Source organism: Amblyomma maculatum, chromosome 11, assembly GCF_055883805.1.
Source record: "Amblyomma maculatum isolate TAMU_Amacu chromosome 11, ASM5588380v1, whole genome shotgun sequence".
Lineage (NCBI taxonomy): Eukaryota > Metazoa > Arthropoda > Arachnida > Ixodida > Ixodidae > Amblyomma > Amblyomma maculatum.
In genome coordinates, this window is record NC_139354.1 from 95,008,448 (window position 1) to 95,036,361 (window position 27,914).

Below are 27,914 nucleotides of genomic sequence, written 5' to 3' on the forward strand. Positions count from 1 at the left end.
CTAGTCGCTGCTCCGTCGCTTGCTCCAGCGCCAGACGCGGAAGTTGTACGAAGCTACGCAGAGCGCCCAGCCCAAGCAGGGCAGCATTATCTTGGCCGCCTTCTCGTTGATGGGGAAATACAGGTGGCCCAGCAGCGCCACGACACCGCACAGCAACGACGCGTCTGCCAAGGCCTGCGACGCAGCGACACCTTTGTTACTTGTGATATCAAGGAGCGCCAAACCACCGCCGCTCAACCTCCATTGAGCGGCCGTGGCCAAACCCTCCCCTCATTCGCTTGATCACTTGGTTGCGTTAAGAATTTTAACATTAGAGTAAACATGTACGGAAAGAAAAAAAAAAAGTTACACAAAGCAGCGGCAGGAAAAGCTATATTTTAAGGGGGCATGGATAGTTGTCATATATGTTTAGCTGCATCTGCTAATATCTTCGCCATCTTTACAGACTTGAGATGAATTTTTAAATATTGTTTGTAATGAAGGCCTAGTAGAAGTCTGCGAAATTATATTTAAAAATTTTGAAAACTTTTTGAAATACTATTATAGAACACCTTCAGTTTTCCTTCGCTGATGAAGGAACATCTTTAAAAAAGTTTATACAGAAGAGACACCCCTGAAACGTTTCCTCGGTGTTCTACATACATCAGGCTTTATTTTGAACAAAAAGAATAATAGTGGCTTTAAAACTGGCTTTTTGAAAAATATATACATAACGGACACTCAATATTAGCTGCTTTCAACGAAGCAAGAATTGTGAAGGAACAAGTAATTGCGAAACCACATTTCATTTGGTTCAGAATGTTCCGTTAGATTTCAGGAGCAATTGACAAAAATATCGTTGTAGTAACTTGAACCAATGCAGAGAAAATGTTCCTTTTGTCAGCAGAAAACATGTTTTGAGAAATCGCGACTCGAAGGTTTACCTTCACTCAAACTGCCATAAAAGGCCCCTGATACGCAGTCTTTACCATTCTTCTCTTCGTAGCGGCTGGTAGTGGTCCTTTTGCTTGCATGCACCTTTCGTCTTTTACTACTTTCAGCAGAGGCTTGAAAGTCTGCCTTTTTATTCTAAATCGGTTGGACACATTATGCTTGTTGCCTGTACTCGTTTGTGCAGAATTTAAGCTTCTTACGTGAATTACAAGAAAATCGAGACATTGCTGCTTGCATAGTACAGTTATCAAACAACACCTGCGAAACGGATAAAAGATAACAATTACGCGTGCTATAGCAGAATGACTGAACGCCGACCATACGAACCACATGTAAGGAAACATTTCGCGCCAAAAGCGGGTTTAATGATGCTAACGTAGCTATTGTGACATTACAGAAAACAGCAATGAAGTGCTATACATTATTAAAAAAAAACGATTGAAGTAAATGTCTTTATGCGCTGTTAAATCTAGAATATAAACAGAAACACCACTGCATGTCACAGAAAACATGCAATGAGTAGGCGAGGCTACGGGGATGGGGGCATATTTGACGCCATTTTGAAAAGATTTCTGATGAGTATCTGAGGAAAAGAATTGGTGGAAATATTCTCTAAGAATGCTGGCACATTTTGGAACTGAAATTGAAAATTTCGAGTTTTAGTCGATTCTGACGCCCATCCCTCTTTAAGAACGCAAGCGCTTAACTAGCTTTGTTAACATACTTCGCTCCTGCTCAATACACCACTTCATCAGATTGCCGAATAATTTTAGTCTACGGGCCTGTATTGTAGCCCCGTGACCACCTATTGTATAATTCTGCGACGTCATCGCGTAATTAGGAAATGTGGATCCCATGACAAGGGCAACCATATCGTGACGTCGCATGTAACAAGGGTGGGCGTCATGGGTAGGTGTGTTGCGACTTCATCACGTAATTATGTTGTGTATATCAAATGACTAGATTGCCATGTTGTGACGCCACCAGAGGTTCCCCCTCGCGCGAGCGCGACCGCCGGGCCAGCTGTTACCCCCTATAGGCGACCTAAACACCGAAGCGTGGCGCGCGGGTGCCAGCGAACAGCGGCCAGCTCTGCGTAATTTATCGGGGAGGCTGACTCGCCCCTCTCACTCACTTGCCTGCGTCTGCAGCGTCTTTTTTGATTGCGATAGCATGCCTTACAGCGTAATGTTTTGCTCACAAATAGAATTACAGTCCTGATCCTTTAACAAAATCTAGTAATGGCCGGTAATGTGGACCTAGTATACAAACGTCCACATTCGACGGCCGACCTGGGGGAGGTCCGCATTGGAGCAGGTGCTTCTGCCGGAAGGCATGTAGAGAGAGGCACGCCTATAAAACATGTGTGGTGTTTGCCTCGGAGAAAGGAGAAGGAAAAAAGGGGGCAGGTGTCGTTGAATGCGGCGTGGTATTGTGCCGGTCACAACCAGGTTAGCGCAGGCGTGAGGGCGACACGAAGGTGCAACCTTCGAAGCCAGACCTCTTACTCTTCCCCGCGCGCAAGAACGCTAGGAAGGTCGGTGCCACGCGGTAGGAGAAGTGCTCGCGTGGTGCGCCCAAGGTTCCTTTTTTCGGTGAAGATTACAGTCGCCGGAGATGAGGGGGCCATGTCATAACGATGAAGAGAGGTTACATTGCGGCTTGCTCCGTCCACCAACGCTTGAGTGGGGCGGCTACCCAGTGTACACGCACTTTTATGACAAATCTTCTAAACCTATACCGTAAGAAAATAGGCACCTTAGAAGCCCTCCTCAGGAAAGCATAAAAACCACTCTCCATCTCCCCCCTCATATATAAAGCTCAAACCTTCTACAACTAGAACTCTATAGCACTATAAACGAGCTCGTTTAAGCTCACAAACAAGCTCGATACCTACGGCTCACTAAAGCTGCTAGAGGTAGACACGTACTTGATAGACTGTGTATCTGAATACCCACCAATCCCCTAGCTCCTCCCTCTCCCTAAACTCATATTCCGTAAACTTCTAGAAAATCCCTTCCCACGCAATACACACCCCGATTACCACATCGCACGCAGAGTGGCCCGCACATACGCCCTTCACAAATACTGCGGTTTCGAGGAGGACGCTGTATGGGTGGACGCGGCTTGCGCGGGCACGTGGTCTGCAGTGGCGGTTGTGGACAATACGGGGTGCCCACTAATCTTTCTCCCTCCCACCCACCTCCATTCCAGAATCAGCAGAGGAAACTGCAATAGCTGCTGCCATTGCCCACATTGAAGCTCGGTACATTCTTTCCGATTCCAAAACTGCGTTACTAAATTTCTCCAGAGGCAGGATCAATGAAACCGCATTATGCGCGCTAGAGTCGGTTTCTCCTGAATCATCCTGCCAAGTGGAGCTGATCTGGGTGCCTGCGCACTCGGAGAAATCCTGGTAACACGACCGCCAACATCCACGACCGAGGACTTATAAACTGGGTGGCGGCGGACTTGGGCCTGGACGACTCGAGAGAGCGCTTGCATACCTTCAGCGAGCTGACGCAGGCCAATCGAGCCGAGCGTTAGCTCTACCCTCGATCTCACCCATCCCTTACTATTCACCACCAAATCCTACGGCATCGTCTTCAGACCAGAACCCTCCCCGCGCCTACCTACTATCCCGCATGAACCCAGGTGCCTTTAACCCATCTTGTTCCTTGTGCTTTCAACCCACCGCTACACTATAGCACATATCCTGACGGAGTGCCCGGCTGATCACCCCAGGCGGGCTCGGCGCTCTCCACCTGGGAGGAATGGGATGCGTTACTATGCGCGTTGCACCCGCATCGGCAGAGGATAGCCACCACACGGGCCGAGGATGTGCTTCAGCGACATTGACTGTCACACATCTAGTGCAGTAAGGCCGTGCTGGACCCGCGCAAGCGGTCAAAACCAGAGGACAATGAAGTTTTCTCTCTCTCTCTTGTCAAGATGTTCTGAATATCTCGTGTTAAACCTTCAGAATTTAGAACGTGCCGCAGACTCGGGATGACGGCTGAGGAATCTGTGATAATGTCGACATGACTTCTAGAGGGCATGAGGAGCGGATAGACTGTACGTGAAATAAACGCGTTCCTCTTGCTTGCCAGCGCTTTCGCCTTGTTGCTGTGCGGCTGCAATTGAATGTTTACTTGGTGCGTGTTGCCGTGGTTTTTTCTTCTCCGCATTGAGACAGCGGTGCTGAGTTGGACGCGTCTGCTGACCGGAGAAGATTCGACTTCACCGCCTGATGTAGCCCAATATGAAGAACTGACAATGCGGCTTCGTAATACGATGACGTCAGCAAAAGCCTTCCCATTTGTTTTTGGGGGAAGCGCCAGATTGACTGAAGACTCGGCCTTCCTCTGAGCTCGTGCCCCAGCAACCAAATAGGACTTGGCGCCATGGTGCCGTGTCAATGAGCGTCAGTAATAGTGTCCTTTCCGTTTCCCGTAGAATCGTTTGCGTTAGCTAATTGACCGATGGCTGTGCGCAGCTATGCCTCCAAACCATACACAAGGGCGCCAGTTAAGTGCAAAAGGTATAGAGAAGGACCTAATGAATGCTTTGTATTGTTGCCGCAAGCGATGGATCATTTCAATAACTTCCCAGTTACGCTCTATTGTAGTGGCGTTCTGGGCTCGATATAACTCGCGTATGTAATTCGTGCTACCTTATAGTTTCAGTGCATAACACACAGTCAATGGGCGAATGCGTGATGTGAGGAAAGCAACATGTAAGGGACGCAAGCAAGACGCATCCGCTCTTTTAGGCAGCTGCGACTCCGCTTAAAACATCCCAAAACTGCCCACCAAAGAACATAATCGGCGCGCGGTGCTGCCGCAGCGCGTCTGGTCGCACTCGCCGTGGGCGAGAGGAGACGAGCCCGCTGGGCGCGAGCAGCACGCGACTAGAAAAATCGCGCGTAGACGGTGTTGCACAATTAGGTGACGGGGCATTGCGCAGATGAGCGCTGAAGAATTTCTACACTAGGGAGGACTGCGTGCTGCAGTCGCGCAGCAAAACTTGAGGTTGCGTTTGCGACTCTAGGCAAAGGGAAAAGAAAATGCACGGACCTGCTACTGGCTCTGTAGCTGAGTCACCTCCGGTGCCTCGTTCGGACAAAGGAAAAATAGAAGGAAAGAAAGAACAAAATTGACCGAGGCTTAGCTCAGCTAGGCCAGGACATACTAGCGAAAGCATGTATGCCTGGCCCTCGGCTGCTATACTCCTCTGCAACCCAATCTAATCCCATCCAATCTAGTGTAATAGAATTCAATCTAGTCTAATCTAACCCAATTCAAACCAATATGGTCTGATCAAGTAGAGTTCATTCAAAATCAGCAACAGTTCATTATGATCAAATGCAATCTATCAATCCTGTCCAATTCAATCCAAACCTGTCCAATTAAAACCATTCCAATCTAGACCAATACAATACTGTCCAGCGCAATAATGTCCAATGAAATGCGTTACTGAATAGCTTATCCTTATCACTATCATCCTCACGGTAGAAAAGGAGAATCAAAACTCGCTACTCACGATCCTGTGCGTGGCGCAGTTGGTTAAAGCGCTGAGCTGGGGACCCGATGGATGGAGGTTCTACACCCGGTGGAGACTATTTTTTATGAGGATACCGGCCCAGCATAAATTAGCAGTGGCTTAGCTAGGCTATGCCATCTAAATCTTGAATGCAAATCCAGATTAGTTTGGTTGTCTAGCTATGTTGCTGTCGAATTGAACAAAAGACATCATATTATTCTGGTTGCTTCGTGATTGCGAGAGAGCGCAGCGAGCACGCGGCGTCCGCAGCTGCGGTTGCTAGGCAACGGCTCTGTGTTTTCCGCGCCGTAGAGCTCCTCGTTCGTGCCCATTGTAGCTTTCGCTACAAAAAGGACACGAAGAGAGAGAAAGACGCACATGGGAGGGAGACGAGAAAGCGGCGGAGGGCGCAATGACGGCTTACAACAGGCACAACCACCGGTGGCAGGCGAGCACCCAAGAGGGCGCCATTGCCTACCCCGTGGGCAGGAGTAGTCACCTCCCTTCCCCGCAAAACTAACTACCACTATTATTATCGGTCACTTTCTACCACTAATTAGCGATAGCGGTTTCCATGGGAACCACTATGGCATCACGCTAGATAAGGAGAACTAAGCTGCGTTTCTCAGTTGCCCGGCATGGCCGTTATTAGATCGACAGGACGTTGGACGTATGAGGCATTAAAGGATTTCCCTTAAAATTTGTTGATACATCCGAGAGGACATTTCAGGATCCGTGGTACAAAGGATGATGCTCCATAGAATACACCGGCATGCAACAGCCATTAGAATCGATATACAAGTCGTTCAGCGTACATACTCTGTTTAAAGACATCATTAAAAGCACAAAACAATTTTATATTTGTTTCACACTCGCATCCAATCTTACCCAGTGGCTCCGCCATTATTATAACTAGTACATTTCATACATTGGAATACAGACAGCTGCTATCTCGATGGAACTTCACGTATGTTCAATTAGAAACTTCGGAAATTACATGAGCAATCTATATTGCTGTGTGAACTCGATCCGTTGAAAAATTAGTACGTCGCACCCGCTGTAGGCAGCAGACAGTAAGGGGCGAAATGAGGGTAATGCAGAAAAGGGCATAGTTGTTATTGCTGTGGCTGTAAGAAGGTAAAGAAAATGCACGGGCCTGCTACTGGCTCTGTAGCTGAGCCACCTCCGCTGCCTCGTGCAGACAGAAGAGAAAATAGAGAAGAAAAGGGAGAGAGAAAGAAAGACGTGCACCGCAGCAACAGCCGTCGTCCACCAGCGAAGCGGTGGCGGGTGCAATGACGGCCTACAACAGATAAAATTTCTGTGGCAGGCAAGCCCCCGCCGCAAGCGGCATTGACCTACCTGTCCCAGCCCCATCCCGCAGTGGTGGTGCAGTGGTAAGACACCCGACTACTGTGCCGGAGTTCTCGGGTTCGAATGCGACCAAGGCGGCTGCGTTTCGGTGGAGGCGAAACGAAGAGGCGTCGTGTGCTGTGCGATGTCAGCGCACGTTAAAGATCCCCAGGTGGTCAAAATTACTCCGTAGCCCTCCACTACGGCTCCATTTTCTCTCTTTCCACTTTCAACTCCCACCTTCCTCTTCTCTTACGGCACGGAACCAAGGTGGTGCAGTGGTAAGACGCCCGACTACTGTGCCGGAGTACCCGGGTTCGAACCCGACCTCGGCGGCTGCGTTTCGATGGAGGCGAAACGAAAAGGCGTCCGTGTGCTGTGCGATGTCAGCGCACGTTAAAGATCCCCAGGTGGTCGAAATTACTCCTTAGCCCTCCACTGCGGCTCCTCTTTCTCTCTTTCCACTTTCACTCCCACCTTCCACCCTTTCCTTACGGCGCGGTTGCGGCGTCCACAGAAAACAAGTGAGACAGTTACTGCGCCTTTCCTTCCCTATAAATAAATAAATCCGTTATAAAAGGGCATAACCCCGGGTCGACGCTTGGTCAGCGTCACGACGTATTAAACCGTCGGTCGCTGGCATTTCAATAAAGTTATACCCACCTACCTAAGCTTCGTTAGTTGTATGCTGAGCACGGTGATGCTGAGACAGCGCTGATGGCTTGCATTGCCGGTTCGCGCCGTGCTTCCTCGTCCGCGAATATGCACTTTCTTTTGAAACGGAATTGACACCAAAGCCGCGCTATAGAGCACGCGTTCTCTTTGGGCGAAGTTTAGGTGTCCTTTTAATTTAGTGCGGAAGCGCCGAGATGTTTCAAATCCGAGCAACAAGTTTACTTGTGCCTGTTTCCTGATCGGACCACAAGATTGTGACGTCATAGAGGACGTGTCGTCGCAAGGGTAATTTAAAAATGGCGTTCATAAGGTATCATCTGTCCGTGTAACCAAATGAAGCCGCGGGTACAGCCAAGCAAAATCGTCTAACGATTTTATGTCCGCTTGTAATGCTTTCAGACTAAACAACAACGTCGGAATAGGTTCAAAGTCAAGTATTTCTCGCGGGAAGCCAGTACGAAACGTCATAGCTATCACTGCCTCCCATCGCTCTGCATATTAAGTGCAACGTATTCTCTCTCTTTGTTATCTTCATCAACTTCCACATGTACGTCAAGGATTTCGCACGTTCTGCGCTAGTGAAATACGTTAAAATACTAGCATGCTTAGTTGTATTGCTTAAATGCATTTAAAAATACATGTCCCCTTATTTTGTAACAACATTTTTGTGCGACCATCATACCATTCCCAGCGAGAGGAAATTACTATTTCGGCTGCCTCACGAATGGGGCAAGGCGCCGATATATAAGAGTTGCCAAGAAATAGATTCGAAAGGAAAGAGTGAAGCACGTTTGTGCATCACAGCCAGGATGACGAACTTGGAAACGTAGAGGGAACAGGCCAAGCTGGAACTGAACTTGTATTCACGTCGGGAACTAGCACCGGACTCTATGTTGTCACCACCTTGGAATCGTACAAGAACCGAAACGATTCAGAGAAAACATTCTGGATCGGTTTGAAGTGCCGATCATCTGCACTTTTGTGCCGCCACGATATAATTTTTTCTTTCTTTTTTATGCCACAAAATGTCAGAGAATGTTCAAAAAAATTGTAGCAATTGCGAAATTATGCACCTTTACCTTTGTACTGATTTTTTTTTCTGCTAACGACACACACCACTTTTGTTTGCAAGTCATCTCTCATGCTTAAATTTCAAGGTATGACATACTATACCGTAACCTTTGCAAGCCTTTATTATGATTTTGATGACTATGATTGTCCAGTTACAACATACTATACCACTATACAAGCCATCATACTATGTGACCTGATGATATCGTCAATTTCTAGTTACGACAAACTGCACTTTGGAAGTCATCTTGGTCACGGTACTTGATGACATTATCAGTTTGAAGTTAGGCCATACTACGCCGCTTTGCATGTCATATTTGTCGCGTTACTTGATGAAAACAAATTGTGGAAATAATGGAAATGCATTGGTGTACAGTAAAGGAAATGCGCGAACTGTCACGCTTTTTCCACGCACTCCTGATACCAGCTGCCGGACCGCGCCGTAAGGCGGAGGGTGGTTGTTCCTAGCCCCCCGGGGCTGGGACGGCAGGTAAACGCCGCTTGCGGCGGGGGCTAGCCAGCCACCGAATTTTTATCTGTTGTAAGTTGTAGGCCGTCATTGCACTCGCCACCGTTTTGGTGGTGGACGACGGCTGTTGTTGCGGCACGCGTCTTCCTCTCCCTCTTCATTTTCTTTCTTTTCTATTTTTCTCTCTTCTGTACACACAAGGCAGCGGGGGTAGCTTAGCTACAGAGCCAGTAGCAGGGCCGTGCATTTTATTTTCCTTCTTCCTATAGCCACAACAAGAACAACCGCGCCGTACTGCAAGGTAGCAAGGTAGAAGTGAAGGCAGAAGAACAGAGAGGGCCGTAGTGGAGGGCTGCGAAGTTTTCTCGACCACCTGTGGATATTTAACTGGCACTGACATCGGACAGCACACGGACGCCTCTCAGTTTCGCCTCCATCAAAACGCAGCCGCCGGCTGTCGGGTTGGAGAGTCGCATGAAGGCCACTGCTCGAACAGATGACTAACGAGCGCAATTCACGTTGGTCATGCGGAACCACTGTCCTAGTGAAATTTTCTGTTATTGCTTAACGTTATTCGTCCGGATGTGACTTTCGCTGTACGAACTGTGTGCATTCGCTCGGTGTTTCGGTGCGATCGAATCCCAGAGGGTCACAGGCCACTGTTCCGTCATAGCCTTATGGCAGCGTTTAAGTGCATCTTCAATTTTTATTGCCGTATTTTAACAGCATTTACTAGGGAAACTCATATTATACTTTATACTGTGCAATGTCAGTAGACGCTAACGATTAACAGGTGGTCGAAATTAGCCGAAGCCCTCCAATATGGCTTCCCTTTCTCAGTTTCCACTTTTGTTCCTTCCTTCCTACCCTTGCGGCGCAGTTAAAAGTTTCGTGTCCACAGAAACACGTTTGACTGATGATGTGCCTTTCCTTTCCTGTGAACCAATTATTTATTGTCTTTAACATGCAGTGATATAGCACAACACAAGAAGGCCTCTCCACTTCGCTTTTATCGAAGCGCAGCCACCGGCGGGGAGTGGTGGTGAAAGCGTTTTTATGTTCGAAAAAAGTTTTGGAGTCAGAAGGCCTGCCCCGCTGAAGTGGCGCAGGGATCAAGATGCCCGACTACTGTGCCGGAGTAATTAGATTCGAACACCACCACCGGCAGTTTCTTTTCGATGGAGGAGAAACAAAGAGGCGTCCATGTGCTATGTGATGCCAGTGAACATTAACGTCCCCCAGGTGGTCGAATTACTTCGAAGCCCACCAATACAGCTACTCTTTCTCACTTAATACTTTCAATCCCTCCTTTCTCTCCTCCCTTTGGCGCGGTTCAGATGACCAAACAAATCGGTGCGACAAATACTGCGCCTTTTCTTTCCTGTGAACCAGTTATTGGTCAGAAGACCCTGAGATATCTTTAGTACCCATAGTACAAAACACCGCACTACGAGACTCCGCCTCGCGCCCTTGCTACTAGAACCATTTGGGCCTCCAGTGTAGATTAGTTGAGGAGGGCCATCTCTCATGAATCTTGGGCTGAAGTAGGGTGAAGGGGAGGATTCTGGCTGCATCCCCACACCGTGTGACAGACATCGCAGATATCACCACAGTGCGGGTAACTCCCATCGATGTTGGCATCAAAGTGTTTGAGTATGAAGAAGATTTATTGACTCAGAGTACCAACAACAGCTCGAAACATATGCATGGCAAAGCATTTGTGCGATGCTCGACTGCGAACCCGGCTTTAAGAAGCTGTGGGGAATTCTATGAATCCTGCTGGGCAAAACTAAAAACACACCATTGCTTGCAGAGCTGTTCCTGCGCAAGAACCCTGCTCGAGCAAAACGCGGTCCACAGGTTCTTCCTGAATGCTTCTGAGATACCCACGCCACCATTGACAATGATCACGATTAACACAAAAATGGAACTTGAAAAACATTTACATTTGATGAAGCACTAGCAGCACTAGCCCACGGTAAACCAAAATTGGCCCTCGTAGACGATCGTTCAAAAACCTTAGCGATGAAGCCCAAAAGCAGCTCTTAACTACCATGACCGATTCATCCGAATTTTGACTGGATCCAGATGCACTCAAGGTATCATTGATCTAACCCTTACTGGAATGAGGGAGGAATAACACACAACCAGAGAACCTACGGCCAATAATAGCTCTCACGTAAATCATCTGCAAACTGACCGAGCGAATGATAGGCACAAGAAGTTAGCATTGCTTCGAATACTTGCAGACTGGGTTGCATCCGCCTCAGGCTGGATTCCGGCCGTTATGCGCACGCATGAGTGCGCTTGGCTGCTCGGCAGGGTAATGAACCGCAGGTCTCGCAAACAGACACCAGACTACATCCCGGTGGCTCATATGCGCAAAGTATTCGACAATGTAAGACTGCAAGTAATCCTACGAGAATTAACAGAGATTCCCAGCAAAAAAGCATACAATTGGATATGCAGCTCCGTTCAATGCCGATTTAGGATTTATGAAAAGCGTCCAATCAATACGCCGCATACGTGTCGCTTTGAGAGATGTCGAATGGCCGGTAATGTTGAGGTAGGTTGGGATATGGTCGCTGCCATGAGTTTCTATATCTGTAAACCACCGGACATGTTTTGTAAGGCAATGTGAAACGAAAGTCAAGTCCAAGCAGCTGCTGTAATTAACACCTCTAATATAGGTCGGCGTTCCATCGTTAAGACAGAGTAGACCATTGTCAGAGGCGAAGGATACAAGCTTTCTGCCTTTAGAGTTCATCCGAACGCCTGTTATGGAAGATACTTGCACCCAAGACTTGTCCACAAGTCTCGAACAAAAAATTAAGGACGCTATGGAGAGTGCAACCTGTACCTTTAACCCTGTCGCAAACTACACAGATTTTGACTTTGAACTACAGCGACTACGATCGCTTCGGCGCAGGGCGGAACGTAGATACCGGCGCACAAAGTCTCGCCTAGACCTCACATACGGAAGGCGCATACAGAAAAAGATCCAGCGCAAAATTCAATCCCTGGAGTCGAACCGCTGGAGGACATTTTGTGAAACTCTCGACACGGAAGTCATTGTCACGTATCTGGACTGTCATTCGCGGCCTTCGTACATCCCTCAACAACGACACCCTTTCAAATCAATCGCGCTTCACCAGAGATGCAGTGAGGTCGACGTAGCCGAAGAATTCTGCGCAAGAATAACAGGACCTTCAAACACACTCGCGCCACCGCAGTGTAGTGATGTTCCGCCATCGAGGGATTCACGGATGGATCTACTGTTCACACTCGAAGAACTTGACGCTGCTCTCGCTTGTTGTAAAAGGTAATCTTCGCCAGGGCCAGATGGTGTGACGTACTCTGCGCTTGCCAATCTAGGCCAAGAGGCTCGACAGGCTCTCTTGCAGACATACAACAGGTCATGGAGCGACGGCAAAGTTCATAGTGAATGGAAGACAAGTCGTATCATTCCACTTCTAAAACCCGGAAAATCACCGCTCGATATTAATTCATACCGCCCCATTGCGCTCTCCAGCTGCGTCGGCAAAGTAATGGAAAGGATGCTATTAACACGCATTGAGTGGTACTTGGAACGACACGAAAAATATCCAGATTTCATGTCTGGGTTTTCGACGCGGCCGCTCTTCTATAGATAATGTCGTAGACCTGGTTACGTCAGTCAGTGTCCAAAAGAATTGAAGATTGACTGCGGCATTGTTCTTAGACATTAAAGGTGCCTACGACAATGTAACGCATGAAGCCATCCTAGATGCACTGGAAACTGCTGATATCGGAGGACGAACTTATAGCTGGATACGCAGTTATTTTTCAGACAGGTCACTGTACATCCAGACAGAGGACGGACGATCATCCTCACATAGAACCTCTCGCGGAGTTCCGTAGGGTGGGGTACTGAGCCCCACTCTATTCAATCTTGTGCTCATCGGCCTAGTCGACCTGCTGCCTCAGTCAGCTCAGATCTCCATATATGCGGATGATATTTGCATTTGGGCTTCAAGCGTGACTCGACCCCAAGTTCGTGCAAGACTACAAAAAGCGGCATCAATTGTGACGTCATATCTTCGTGTACAGGGTCTTACTATCTCAACAGAGAAGCGTTCTGTGGTGGCCTTCACACGAAAATCAATGTCACAATACGCAGTATACATAAATGGCAAAGCTATTCCTTATGAAAAGAGTCATCGCTTCCTTGGAATCGTCATTGATAGGAACCTCTCGTGGAGTCCACATATCAGTGGTATGAAGAAAAGACTGACGGCGATTGCCCATGTTCTTTTTTTTTTTTAGGAGGCAAGTCCTGGGGCGCGTCAGTGCACTCTATGCTGCAACTATACCGTTCACTTTTCCTGGGTTACATGCGGTACAGCTTTCCAATATTCAATAATATTAGGAAGACGAACATCAAGATCCCCCAAAGCGTGCAAGCTCAAGCTCTCCGCATCTGCCTTGGACTGCCAAAATGCACCTCAACGGCAGCAACGGTTCTTCTCTCCCGCGAGCATCCCATAGCTACATATATTGCTGTTGAAACCATGAGGACACACATACGACACCTCACCCGGGTTTCCCTTCACCACCTGGCAACTATCCCAACAATTAGACCACATACTGCACTTGCCAAAACCATAGCAGCTTATCGCACCTACCTTCCTTCACAGTTCACTCCAGCAAGACCGAGTTTACCCATATGGAGCCTACATGAACCGAAAGTTTACCTATCTATTCCGGGAGTAAAAAAGAAAATGAGTGTACCATTGCCTGCCTTGAAGCAAATGACGTTGGGTCACCTGTATTCTATGCACAATAATCGCGAACACGTCTACACCGATGGCTCAGTTGCTTCTACAAGCTCCGCGGGGTCCGTAGTGATACCGTCGAGGTCCATCGTGCTGAGGATCAAGACGGCGTACCCCACCTGTTCAACTGGTGCGGAACTGGCTGCCTTACGTGCAGCTATTGAATACATCGGCCAGGAACTTCCAGGTGTCTGGTCCCCTGTTACGGACTCGAAAGCAGCGCTTCAAGGCGTTCAAGCTGCGCTACGTCGTGGATCACATGAACAACTAACTGCAGAGTTCCGCGTGCTATACCACGACGCTACGTCAAAAGGTCATGATATAATTTTCCAGTGGCTACCTGGACATTGCGGTATTGAGGGAAACCCCCAGGCAGACCAAGTTGCCCGTTCTGCACACAACGACGGAACTACAGTGACAATTCCTATATCTAGAGTTTACGCAGCTTGTCGACTTCGTTCCTTAGCGGCGCAGCTAACGCTTTCAGCCTGCAACAAAGGAGAATTTTCCAATCGACGCCTCAGGGAACTAGACCCTGGGCTGCGTTTTCGTGTTCCCCCTAACAAAGGGCGGCGCGAAACAACACTGATGTGCCGTATGTGGCTCGGTGTTGCATTCACCAAAAAATACGCTTATGTGATGAGAATGGCGGATAGCCCTAACTGTGAAAGATGCGGCTGCGAAGAGACCACACAGCATCTCCTTTGCGAGTGCCCTGCTTTTTCAAGCGAAAGATATGCGCTGCGTTCGACTCTGGACCATCTTGACAGCCGTCCTTTCACAGAGGAGAAAATCCTCGGCCCATGGCAACAGAAGGCGTCTAACGACAAAGCCTTCAAAGCACTTACGTGTTTTATGAGAGACACGAACTTCATTGAGAAACTGTGACTGTGCTCCTCGCCGTCTTACCTTTCCTATCATTCTCTTCTATCTTTCTCCTTTAAACTCCTCATTCCCCCAGGGTAGCAAACCGGAAGCTTTCCTGGTTAACCTCTCTGCCTTCTCTCTCTCTAGGATTCATAGCAAGGCTTTGAAATGGATCCCCAGAACCTATTATTTGGATAGGAAGGTGCCCCAGGGCTCCGTCCTTGGTCCTTTGCTTTTGAATTTGGCCAATGCTAATGTAGCAGAAGCACTCGAAATATACAATTCGGTCTGCTGCACTATCTATGCAGATAATGTCACCATATGGGTGCAAGCACTTGATTACCCCAATGAAGAGAGCGGGCAGACCGAGCTGAAAGCACAAATCGTCAGCCTTACTCAGAGCTTAGAAGCACTGGGCCAGCTGTCGTCTGAAAAGACGCACTTTATAAGAATAGCTGGCAAGAATACCAACATGCCAAAAAACAGATTACATTGCATATTGGAGAACACAACATCATGCTTGCAAAAGGGAAGACAAAAACCTTGGGGGACAGATTTTTTGTTACAACAGTCCTCGTAAATGGTTTAGTACATTAAAGCGTAACTGGACTGCGATGTTGCATGATTCGCCGTATTTCAATCTAGTACAGTAGACCCGGCAAAAATAGCGCCAAATACTGTCTAAGTGGTTGCTATCTGCAGGATTCTGTATGGGGCACCCGTGTATGAGTTTTCTAATCCCGACCTGAAAGACATCGAAAAGCGACACAGGGCAACTTTTCGCACCATTTATGGGCTTCCTAAGAACACGGGGAATGAAATGCTGCTTAAGCTGGTCAGCATACCACTCATACGAGATAATATCAACGAAGCAAAAATACGAAGGTTATCGCGACTTGAAAACACGACGCAAGGGAAGCAGATCATGGTATGGGACAACCAAATCAACACTGCTCCAAGACTACTAGGGACATAATATTCACCCGCGTGGTGGTGGTGGTGAAAAACATTATGCAATGTTGGGAACCTCAAGTGATTACATCTTAATGACGGGTCGGCTCTTGGCTGCGTGTTGTGGCCGGAAGCTGGTGCTTCCCAGCGACACCCAAAGCCCAGTCCGTCAGCCGCTTTTGAACGACCGGGTCAGAGCTGGACACCGCAGCCTCCCATCGCTCGAGGTCGGATAGTTGCCAAGTGGCTGGAGGGTGGAATTGCGAGCACTTGATCATGATGTGTTCAAAATCAGTTTTAGGTGCACTGTGGCGAGAACATTTGGATAGATCAAAGCTAAGGAAGCAGGGGATGGGAATGTACGGGACTGAAGCTGGCGCCACGTCAACTATTGTAGCTTAGTCAGAGAGTTATGAGAAGGCAGGCGCTGGCAATCGCACTAATGCCTCAACGACCTATTCGTAGGCGGGAACATGGTGGCTAGGCACGTTTAGAACCGAGAATGGCTAACAAGACCGCTAAACAAAGTAGACATCTACACTCACGCTACGATTACAAATGAAAGGGTGAGCGGGGCATTGGTTTGTGTACCAGCACCCAACACAACCGACAGAACACATTCCACCTACTTGGAGGGTCCATTTTAGACGCTGAGTCGCTTGCCATATGGAGAGCTAAACTCCATTACGACAGCTGCTGGCACAAGGGATAATTTCAATGAATATCGACTTTTAACCGACTAATACGCAGTGATTGCAGAGATGACGGCAGCAACTACACAAACGCATTGGCCAACGACATCAGTAAGAGGCTGAAGCGAATGCGGGAAGTTGGAAAACAAATTCAAATTATATGGCTACTGGGACACACTGGCACGGACAGGGGAAACGCAGCTGCCCACACTGGCGGGTGGGCTTGCTGACAGGTACAAAGCCCCCCACCCTAACTTCATGCCTAAACCTAGACTAAAATCCCTACCAAAATGCTCACTAAAGGCTACCCTGCAGAGCGATGATGCACAATGTACGCAGCAAAACAAAACATGACAGCAGGCTTAGGTTATATGAAGCAACACCAACGTAGGTGTTTTAAAATACGAAAGGGTTCACTCTACCACAAGTTATATTTCTCAACAAAGCAATAACAAACGCGGCCTACACACCACACATACTTGACAAGTGGTTTCTCGACAGAAGCGAAACACTAAAACAGTACACATGCACCCACTGCCAGAAACAGTGCACAGCAGAACTAAACATTTACTACAATGCGCATCTTATGCATGATGAAAGAACAATATTCCGCATATTCCACATGACGACGTGCCGACCTAGAACATCAGATGCTATCAAAAAGCGCAATACAACATGCCATTGCTACCTATGGCAGTGAGAGCGGCTTGCCTCGAGTAATGTAACAGAGGTCGACTTACAGTGGGCAGATTGTAGCATACGAGAAACACTTGAACTGTGAAGAAGCGAGGAACTACACTTCCATTCCTCCTACTAATTACCTAATTACCCAAACAGTGGCCGAGAGTCATCCCTTCAATCATATCAAGGCTTCATTCATTCTTTCCTGTCAGCAGACGCCTTAGAGTTCGCTCCTGTGAGTCTTGCTCTGTGGACCCCTGAACTGCACCGTAAAGGAAGGGAGGAAGGTGGGAAGAGTGAGAAAGGGGTGCCACAATGGAGGGCTGCGCAGTAATTTCGACTACCTGGAGAGCTTTGACGTACTCTGACATGGGCGGGGTAGGGTGGCTGCTCCTGGTCCTACGGGGCTGGGGCTGGTAGGCCACCGCTGCCTAATTGTGGCGGGGGCTAGCCTTCCACCGGATCTGTATCTGTTGTAGGCCGTCATTGCACCAGCCACCGCTTCGGTGGTGGACGACGGTTGTTGCGACGTGCTTCTTTCTCTCCCTCTTCTTTTTATTTTCTTTTCTGGTTGGTTTGTGGTTTGTGGGGTTTAATGTCCCAAGGCGACTCAAGCTATGAGAGACGCCGTAAAGGAGGACTCCGTAAATTTCGACCACCTGGGGCTCTTTAACGTGCACTGACATCGCACAGTACACGGGCGCCTTGCTCGTCGCCCCCGGCGAAAAGCGGCCGCCGAGGCCGGGATTCGATCACGCGTCCGTGGGCACAGTAGTCGAGCGCCGTAACCACTGCACCACCACGGCGGGCCATTTTATTTTCTGTCCACACGAGGCAGCAAATGTGGCTCAGCTGCAATGTGAGTAAAAGGCCCGTGAAGTTTCTTTTCTTTCTTCCTAGAGTTGCAAAAACAACAACAGCTCTGATTTCGCACAGTACTGACTCCGATAAGTAAGCCAGTACATTGGTTTAAAGGAAAGAGAAGCCACAGTATAGCTCAGACTTCAATGAACACCTTAACCACATTTATTGCCTAAACCCCTCCGTAAGGGAAGCGAGCAAGACGGAAGTGAAGTAAGACAGGAATAATTGCCTCAATTTAAGGCTCGAGAATGATTTCTATGACATGAAATCTTTAACGGAGAGCAAATACGGCTCTTTTACGAACGGGATAGCACGTTTTCCTGCGGCCGGCGCATGCCGCATCCACATCGCGTAAATATTACTTCCGCAAATAAAAGTTATCTGCATGGAGGCATTACACTCCCGAACAACTTTTTCTAGTTTTGCAGCCAAGGCTACGGGGATGGAGCTTCTGTCACTGTGGTTCCCCACCATGCAGATCTGGCCTATCTGGTGTCAGCTAAGGTTGCGGTTTCAGTTCCACCTTTGCTTGAAATTATAGTTTTTGAGCCGCCAACGACGCACAAAAGACATCATTCTTTAGAATACTTAATTCCTAAGTAAACGTAAATCAGCGGTTAATTAATATCCCATGCTGGGTGCGTTGTCAGAACAACCGCAATTCTAAAGCGTACAGAAACTGGCGGGTAGACGCAGCAGAAGCAACCTACGTACTCTTCGGAAAAATCCTGACGGATGGCACAGCCATCCCGTTTGCTCGGCGCAGTGTTGGGATTTTAAAATGCAATGCACTAACGTTGTACACGCTGGGGTTATAGTACCGTGGTGATACAATAGTAACGTCAATTGTTGCTAGCGGAATAATATTCCAGAGAACGATTCGCAAAATTTAATAACGGTCTATATTTTGCTGTGAAACTAGGTAATGCTTTACGGCTCTGTAGCTTTGGCGGCATATTTCGGTAAAGCTGCCGGGGCCGAGGAGGAGAAAGAGGAGGAAACAACTTTATTTAACGCATTACTAGGCGTCAAGAATGTCTTGTACCAGGGTCACCAAGGCCAACGGATGTTTCAGCTGGTCAGAAGTTAACAAAGCCAGCACGTTGGCGGAGGAGGGTGTGGAAAGTGAGGGGATTGAATTGCGACAGGGTATGGAAACATGCAATGTTCTAAGCTTGCATAGTGTTCAGAAGAATGTTTGCATGCGGGACAATGCCTGAATCAGTATAGAAACGATCGGGCAGGAGTAAGGAGTGTATTTAGTTTTATGCGTCTAAGAAGACGTATTTGCATTGTAGTGAGAGATTTATCAGGAAGAGGAAATGTACGATGAGTTTCGCTAATGTTGTCATAGTGAATGTTCATTTATTTTTGTAGTGAAGAGTAGTGTCCCAGGCGGGTGGATAAGGCCAGGGAATTTCAGGCACCCGGTGTTGATGTTCGCGGGCGAGGCGATGCACTACCTCATTGCCTGGGATTCCAGCGTGACCAGGAATCCACCTCTGTGTTACAGTATAGAGACGTAGTGTGGTGAGAGCTCTGTGTAGATCATCCTGCAGTTATTTAGTAATGCGACCCTTATGAATGGCGCGTATAGCCTGTATTGAATCTGTGTATATGGTATATCCTGATGGTTCAAGGGGTGCTTGTGCAAGGGAGTATTGGTAGGGTCTCGAGAGTCGCTGCAGGGGGTGGAACTATGTAAAGACCGAAGGATGCGTCACTACCTTGGTACAGCCCTCAATTGAGTAAGAAGCTGCTCCGACGTTATGTCTTGATGCATCTGTGTAGATGATCGTGGAATCAGTAGAGTGAATATGATTGGAAACGCGAGTTAGTATAGGGTGCAACGTTTTTTGGCATAGGGGTTACTCTGAGGTTATCAGGGAGCGAGAAGGAGGGGTAGTTATAGAGCGGTCGATAGGTTTGAGTGCAACTTGCGGAAGTATCGAATGCCCTGGTTTGGTGCTAGAAAGACGTGTAATCTGCCGGTCGCGATGTTGTTGTATGAGGTCTCCCAGGGTCAAGAACAAACAGCCCCGTAGAGTAATAGGCGCTCCATGGACGTATGTACAGGGACGTTAAGGGCAGCCTTGTACAATATATGAAACGCAACCCCAATCTGATGTTTTTGGCGACATGCTAGGGTGAGGGGCGGAATTGTATATAAAATTTTGCTGAGTGCTAATGCGTGGACAAGCTGCCTGACTTGACCATCGTGTAGCCGGGCGTGCTTACTGACAATGCGGAAAACTAGATGCGTAAGCTGATTTCAAACTTTAACGGGTGTAGAAACAGTGCCCTGATTAGCTGACTCATACACATTAGGTCCAAGGATCCGGCAGGACGATACGCGAGCGATAGGGTGACCTGCATTGCGAGATTGATTAGCTAGTTATGTTGGCGTTGATAGCGAGGTTTTGCAATCAGCTGCAATTCGGACTTTTCAGGTGCGGGAATTAGCCCTACTTTACAAAGATAACTAACGCCTGCATCGATACCTTCCTGTATAGGGTCTCCTCTATTGCTACAGGAAACCCAGGAGTTCACCAAATAGTAAGGCAGTTTGCATAAATTTATGTTTTAGGTTTGGGATAGATGCTAGAATACGAGATATTAGAGCCATTCTAAGGTTAAGGAGGGTGGTTGACAGAATAGCGCCCTGAGGTGTACCACGTGTGGGGGAAAATGATCATATACAGAGTAGAGGAGACGGAACTTGGCCATGAGGTCGCGGAAAAATGCAGTGAGATAGCCGTACACCTTTGGACCACAGCCAATAGAAGCAAGGATGTTTAATTGAGGATCGTGGGCAAGGTTATCAAAAGCCTTACGCACATCAAGGGCTACTATTGCTTGAATCTGGAAAGAGGGCGGAGGGCCGAACTCGCGCATGAGGACAAACAAGAGGTACTGAGAGACACGCATTTTCTGAAGCCAATTTGTTGAGGGGGAAGAAATCTGTGGATTTAAGATGAGCCTCGAGCGGATTGAGCATCATTCCGTTCCACGGTCCTTCCCAGACATGATGTTAGAGAAATTGGGTCGAGGTTTTGAACCGCAGTGTTTTTGCCAGGCTTTGGCAGTAGGGTTATGATTGTTTCCAAGATGCTGACAGGGTGCTTTGTCACCAGTGTGAATTTATAATGCTCTGAAAATGTGCTTTGCCCTTGTCAGAGAGATTTCGAATAAGTGTGTACGTAATCTGCTGCTCACCTGGGGCTGACTTCCGCTTTAGCTGTTCTAGCACCCAGTCAAGATCCCAGAGGGTAAACGGCTCATTGTGTTTTGCATTGGAAGCACCAGTTTACGGATGATAAATACTAGGTAGGGGAGGAGGATTGTAGAGATCGCGGAGCTCAGTTGTTTAAGCATCCACGCCCATCTGCGAATAGTGCTTCTCGAGAGTGGGAAGAGGAGCCAGTGGAGGCTCGATGAGTTCTCTGAGTAAGTGCCAGGTCCTTTTTTATTTAGTGTGCTGTTGATGGTGTTTCAAATTGTTTCCATGGGGAGCGAATAGCAGCCATTCATAACATGCTGCCTTTGTTGAAAAACTAATCGAGAAACGAAGAAGGAAATGAGTGGAGTGTTTCTCGTCTGAAGTCTTGCTTCAACCTATTAGCATGGGGCTTACGAATTTCGGCTATATTTAAAAGTGGCACTTTACTTTGTAAATAAAAAAGACGCGTTTCAAGTTCAACCGTAAGATGATACCATTTACACTATATAAACTTCAACCACGAGGCTTGTCAGTGTGAAACATTGACCTGAACACACACCGGCACTATTTGTTGCTCTCAAAACATCGCACTCGTTGTCAAAAGCCGGAAAACGGCTCATGACACCTTCGTCTGGCACCCTATGAGGTAGAAGCATTTCATTCTTATCAGGATGTTAACACAGATGACAGAGGCTTCATCATACTTCAGAGACAAGCCAAACCTTTTTAAGCACATTAAACCCCAGGCGTAACTGGGGAAGACTGAGTGCCGAAACCCAACGTTGTCCGCCGCCTCTACGATCATCATTCCGAAGATAGGGACAAAATTCGCCAGTTGACGACGACTCAGTATGTGAAACCCATGAATATAATTCAAGGCTACCGCATCATGTCCTATTAATTCAGCTGGGGCAACACACCACGCAAAATCGGCGCGAAGACAACGATCAGGACTTCTATGTTTAAAACGAAGCTGTTCAGGACGGGCCGCCGTTGGAAATGCACAGTACGCGTTGTGGGGAGCGATGGACTATGTTTCGAACAAAAAGCGGAATTACAATTAAAAAAATAAATATATTGAAGTGTCTCCCATCTTCCAGCCAGCAAGCCAAAATGCGGTATCTGGGGGTGTTTGGCTGCCACGGGCTCTCTACTACACCTCCAAGTGTGAGCAACACAATCATTGTGCAGTGCTGCCACCGAATGTCGCTCGTTTGTGACATCGTGAAGCATATCAAAAGCCCTGCACGACCGCTGTCTCCCAGTGATGCTTGCGAGGCATACAGAACTTTCGAATAAGTGGTAACTGGGCCCCGCCGTACTGTTAGCTGGACTGTTGTTTAAGGCGAAAACCTTTCTAGGCTCATGACATCAAATCCCGTGCGCGAGAGTTGTGAGCGAGATTTGTGCGAGAGATCTGTGCGCGAGATCTGCCATATTCCTCGAGATTCTGAGAGATGTGTTCTTGTCTAGCGTTTCTGCCATCTGGAATGCCACACTTGAACGCGCGCCAAGGAACGTCACACGACAGAAGCGATAGTGTACCGTCGTCCAAACTCACACTTGCAGGAAAAGACAACAATAAGAATATTGGGTATGTGAGTTCAATCCAACCAACGCAGTACTCACAGTTTTACCCTACTCAAAGCAAACAGGCTACAGTAACGCGCATGGTCACCCGCATCCCCAACAGTCGGCAACCTCGACTGAGGCGGAAGATATGCAAGGGCCGAATTCATTCAGAAAACATATGCTCCTCAAGACAAGACCGTGTATGCAGACGCGTCCTAGAGAGGAGGACACAACAAAATGGCAGTGGCCACGGTGGTCAATTCGTCTGTACGCGAAGTGACCAGCGCCTCTATGTGACACTGCAGGGTAACAGAGGCTGAGGAAGTAGTCGTTGCTCTAGCGGTGGCGGAGGGATATAGAACCCGGCGGTCGCTAACGATACTCACGGACTCTCAAACAGCCTGTCGAAAGTACATGAATGGTAGAATAGTTGATCACGCGCTCCGTATTCTCTTCGAAGTGAGTGAGAAAATTTAAAACCAAAAAGAAATCAAGAACACACGCAAAATTATGTGGGTACCGGGGCACATGGTGGTGGCAGGGAACCAAGAAGCCGACAGGATAGCTCGAGCATACACTACTTTCTGAATATCCGACGAGTCCACGGAACTTTTTCCAGCACCTAAGGTATACTCGGCCATACTAAGAAACTACAGAGACAGAAGAAGGCGATATTTCCCACCGCATAGTTCCCTCAACAGAGAAGCTGTCATTTGTAGACGACTACAGACAGGTTCATACCCAAACCTACACATACTACACAAAATGCACCCTACCATATATGTGGACAGATGTCAGTGGTGCGGCGAAAAGCCCACATATATATAACATCACATGGGCCTGTCAAAACATAGACTTGGTCCCGAAATTCGAAACCCAATTGCGGAGCAATGGGAGACTCTGCTGTCCAGCGACCGCGACTTCGGCCCGTTGAGCTCTCTGTACCATCAAGGTCTGGTATAGCGAGCTCAACGGGCCGAAGAGCGGAGCCCTGGACTGAGGGCAACCGACCACTGGGTGGAAGTAGACGAGCTCGAGGGAGGAAACTCCTGGCGATGCAGTAAGGAGCTCTGAAGACGGCCCAAAAATCGCCCAAAATAACATAGGGCTGAATTCTTTCCTTCGAGCGAACAATATGGAGATGGCCAGTGACCACTCATTGAACAAGTGTTCCAACATGGGCGAGTTTTGATGGCAACTCCAAAGTTAATGCTCGAAGACCGAGGTACTCTATTTTTGTTAAAGGCTGTGCAAAGTGCGCCAAGTCGAGGATATGCACGTCAATTTTTCAAAGGGAACCAGCAAGAATATTAAATGACAGGTTCTCTCACCAGCACGACCTTCTCCCTGGAATAGAAAATGGGTGGCCAGGCCCAGTTGTAGCAGAGCCCGGCGGCGAACACGGCCAGGGCTGGCCTAGCTGGTCCATGTAGGCCTCTGCCGTCGCGGAACACCATGTAGGCGGCGTATCCCATGGCACTGTTGAACAGCACCCACAGCGCCACTTGGCCAGTGCCTCCGGGGTACAAGCGCGCCGGAGGGCAGCGCTGCGGCAAAGTCATAAGGAAAAGCATCATCATATGCAGGTGCCAATGTGTGGGAGGCAGATTAAAATTACGTCACTGTCATCGTCAGACTATGTTCACCGTAGGACAAACGTATCTTATATATCCTTTGTGGTTCCAGCTTCAGCTGCAAGCACTACTCCCCACTTGCTAGTCTCAACCGCTGTTGCTCCCGTTAAGCTTTCGTTTTCTTGGAACCGAGCAGGTAACTCTTAACGAGCATCGTTGATCTTACCCTCGCATTCTAGATCTCAAAGAGCTGCTCGCATTTGTTTCGTAATCGATTCTGCTCCTCCTTGTTTGTATCCTAATTACAGCTCCATGCACTCCATGCAGCTCAATAAACATTTGATAGCACGCCTTTTGTCATCATCCATGTTTCCACAGCAATATGAGTACTTATCAAATGGGGGGCCGATATTTAAGATGAGTGCTCCCTGGACGCAGCCATTATGATCGCTGTACTGTGGTATCCACAGTAGCTCCGAAAACAAGCTCCAGCACAAGGCGCAAGTCCAGGTTTTTCTTCTTTTTGTCTCTGTGTTTGACAGCACTCACTCTTGCATCACCTATAGCATAAGTAACCAATAGCTGTGCGATTATCGGTAAGGCTGAACTGAAAATGTAAGTTGGCTATGCCAACCCGCAACCACCGACGTTTTGTGCGTCTATCTGCAACATCGCATGCACGTCACATCGTTTTAATGTGCTGATGCCATTGAAATAAATGTGAGCACGTAACTTTGTGCCACTAAGACCAGCAAGAAATTAAAATATGCCAAGCAGTTCTCAGTGAAATATACAGTGTGTGCATAAAACGTCAAATAAAGCAGATGCATGTCAGATGCCTCCCATGCTCAGTTTTCACAAAAAACTCGAAGGCCGAAATCTGAAAGGAGACGAAACTTGGAACTCCAGCACAGGCCCACAGGTGAAAGGGATGCTTCGAATCAATAGTTTAAGATTGCGAGGAGGCTTATTGGTGGCATACTTTTGTAAAAAAGCAAGTAGCACGTGCGCGGATCTTCCGAAAAGGGTGGCTCGAGACCCGAGTAACCTATAAATTTCGCCATGTTCATTGCCATACTTATGTGCACTGCAGAGAGCAGAGAAGAATAGGTAATGACAACAGACTGCAGGTCTTGGAGGCATTCTCATGGTTACTTGTTTTGACTCGTATGTAAACAACACTCAGTAGAATTACCATTGCATATTGCGAGGTTCAATGATATCTCTGGACGTACAGTCTTTGTAAAAAATTTAGAGCCCACAGGATTTGCTTTTAAGCCTTATATTATGACTTCATTAACAATCATGGGAGTCCTAGCCATTGGAAAGGGTAGGAGGAAGAATCTTCTTGCCATCCGCAAGTTCGGAAACCTGGGAATACATTAGGGGCCACATAGTATGGTTCAGAACTAGAAGCCCTGGACTCTAAATTTTTGATAAAGGACCTTCATTTCACGATATATTCTGATAATGAATTAGGCCGCGTCAAAAGTTTAGTTACAGAACACTTTTGTTTTACGCACATAGACGACAACACACATTGAGGTGCGGATAGTTGGTTGCTCATGGTGAAATAAACAGCGCTAAGGACGAGGACGAAGATTGAGGACAGCGCTATGAGTGTGTCTGTCCTCCATCTTCCTTTGCCCTCTCTAACCCATCTCATTTATTTTCCATGAGTCAAACTTCCCTTCAAGGTGTCCAGGCCGTCGTTTAATGTGTTTGCTAATAGGACCATTTGGCCACATATAGCGGGTGGCGTGTTACCTACCATTGTGCCTCCACACCACACACTAAACTGACATACTTAGCTCTGCGGCGTCGAAAGACCGCTCCTGCGACCAATTGATCTGAATGCGTATAACGGGATATACGAACACATGTACATCTGTTTCTAGAACTCATGTCAGCAATCGCCATTCAACGAGCAACTTTGACTAAGCTCAACAACACCGACTAAGAGTTGTCAGTGCGCTCTTAAATGAACAGACGCTTGAAAGTGCAACACAATAAGTTGAAGGAACAGGCTGCAGTTTGGTGTAAGTTAATCAAGCCCACATCATCAAAGCAACGCCATGGATTTATCTTTAGAGAATATTACAATATTACCTAAGCTCATATACATCGGCGTCTGCACATAGTATTGCAGCACTTATATAAAACTCCACCACCAAACCAGCGAGATAAGCCGAGAGAGGAGTGGAAGTAACCGTTGGACGAAATTCCTGCAAGCAACGCAGTGATTTATTAATACGAAACCATTAGTATCCCCATTATGAAAAGATTGAATGTCGTTGTTGTACGCGCGGTCAACACTCGATGGTTCCCAGAGTAATGATGGTGAGTGGTGTAGCACAAAATAAAGTAATTCAGTTATATAAATTAGGCGAATTTGTAGTCCGAATATTGGCCTTCAGCGCAAAAGGCTGGCATGCAAGGCATAGAACACGAAGTGTAGCTAATTAAAGGGTGGTAGAGCGGCCCCTAGTGAACGCATTTTAGTACGTGCAGCCTGCTAACATGGGTTTGGGATGCGTACAATAATAAGAGTCGTCGAATTCAATCGGGGACTACGATCGCTATGCCTATGTAATGATTGTTAGTGACAGTTCCGAATGCACTGAAGCGTGGCGTGAAACAAACTCAGACGAATCCTAGAATCCACATCGACTAGGCCTTGCTCCCAGGCGATTCATACTGGGACACTCTCAGCTGTGCAAACACACGCGAAGACATTATAAGAAAGAGTGGTAATGCAATCTTGAAACATCTGCAGCAAAACCTGCGGTACCACAGAGTGTCCCTTTCGCATCCTAAAACTTAAGCACTTAAGCAGACGTTGAGCCTACTCAATATTTATACACAGCGCATTTACCCCGAAGCACTCCATATGAAGAAGCCGGTTGTTCCGCCCCTTAGTTCCCTTATGGAATTGCCATTCACTGCAACATGTCTCTCTTCTGAACGTTCTCGTTAGAGCAGAAGGAAGAACAATATGCATTGCTCTATGAAGTGTGATGTAGACGTTTCATTCGTGTTAGTGCGCGCTACTACACAAACTATACCATGCCAAATAATTTTAAACAGATAGAGATGTACAGTACATCTCATCAGAAAGCACAACCGTACACAACCCACCTGTGCCACCTGGTCGTGTTTGGTCTTGATGATGTAGAAGCCAGCCATGCTGCCAAGGTTGGGTAGCAGCACCCAGCACACGGCTTGGGTGGTCTCCTTGTACTCGTCCATGGGCTCTTCCTCCTACACTCCTTGGTCCTCACGCCTGCCGACAAAGACCGCTTCCATCGAATTAACCGCTTATCTTTTTCTTTCGCCCGACCAGCACCGTCGCCTTAGTCCCTGACAGGTTCCATGTACTACCGTTCATGCCGCGTAGTCTCCGTGGTTACGTCAATCAGCTGCTCAACAAGAGTACCCGGATTCGAACAAGACCGCGGCGACCCCGTCTCGAATGGAGGCGAAACGCAAAGCCGTCTGAGTGCTTCGCGATGTCAGTGCACATTAAAGGTCACCAGACGTTGAAGCTATTCAGTAGCCCTTAACTACGGAACCTCTTTCTTTCACTGCTTTCACTCCCGCCCTCCTTCCTTCCTTTACGCCATGGTCAGGTATCAA

The 27,914-nt window shown here is 47.7% G+C and overlaps 1 protein-coding gene across 1 annotated transcript; it reads right to left on the reverse strand.

The window, feature by feature from the left end:
* LOC146174434 (translocator protein-like) lies at positions 1–27,527 on the reverse strand. The gene is made up of 3 exons (XM_084585392.1): positions 27,417–27,527; positions 24,036–24,251; positions 1–174 (listed from the first exon to the last, which is right to left on the reverse strand). Exons 1-3 carry the CDS (start codon positions 27,525–27,527, stop codon positions 1–3), a joined length of 501 nt encoding a protein of 166 aa, XP_084441518.1.
* Between the last annotated feature and the right edge of the window lie 387 nt (positions 27,528–27,914).

Excerpts from the sequence above, each read along its gene's own strand:
- LOC146174434 (XM_084585392.1), bottom strand. The coding sequence starts at position 27,527 with ATGGACGAGTACAAGGAGACCACCCAAGCCGTGTGCTGGGTGCTGCTA. Across the intron at positions 24,252-27,416 it reads AACACGACCAGGTGGCACAG|CGCTGCCCTCCGGCGCGCTT; the intron begins GTGGGTTGTGTA and ends ACTTTGCCGCAG. Across the intron at positions 175-24,035 it reads CCAGGGAGAAGGTCGTGCTG|GCCTTGGCAGACGCGTCGTT; the intron begins GTGAGAGAACCT and ends GCTGCGTCGCAG.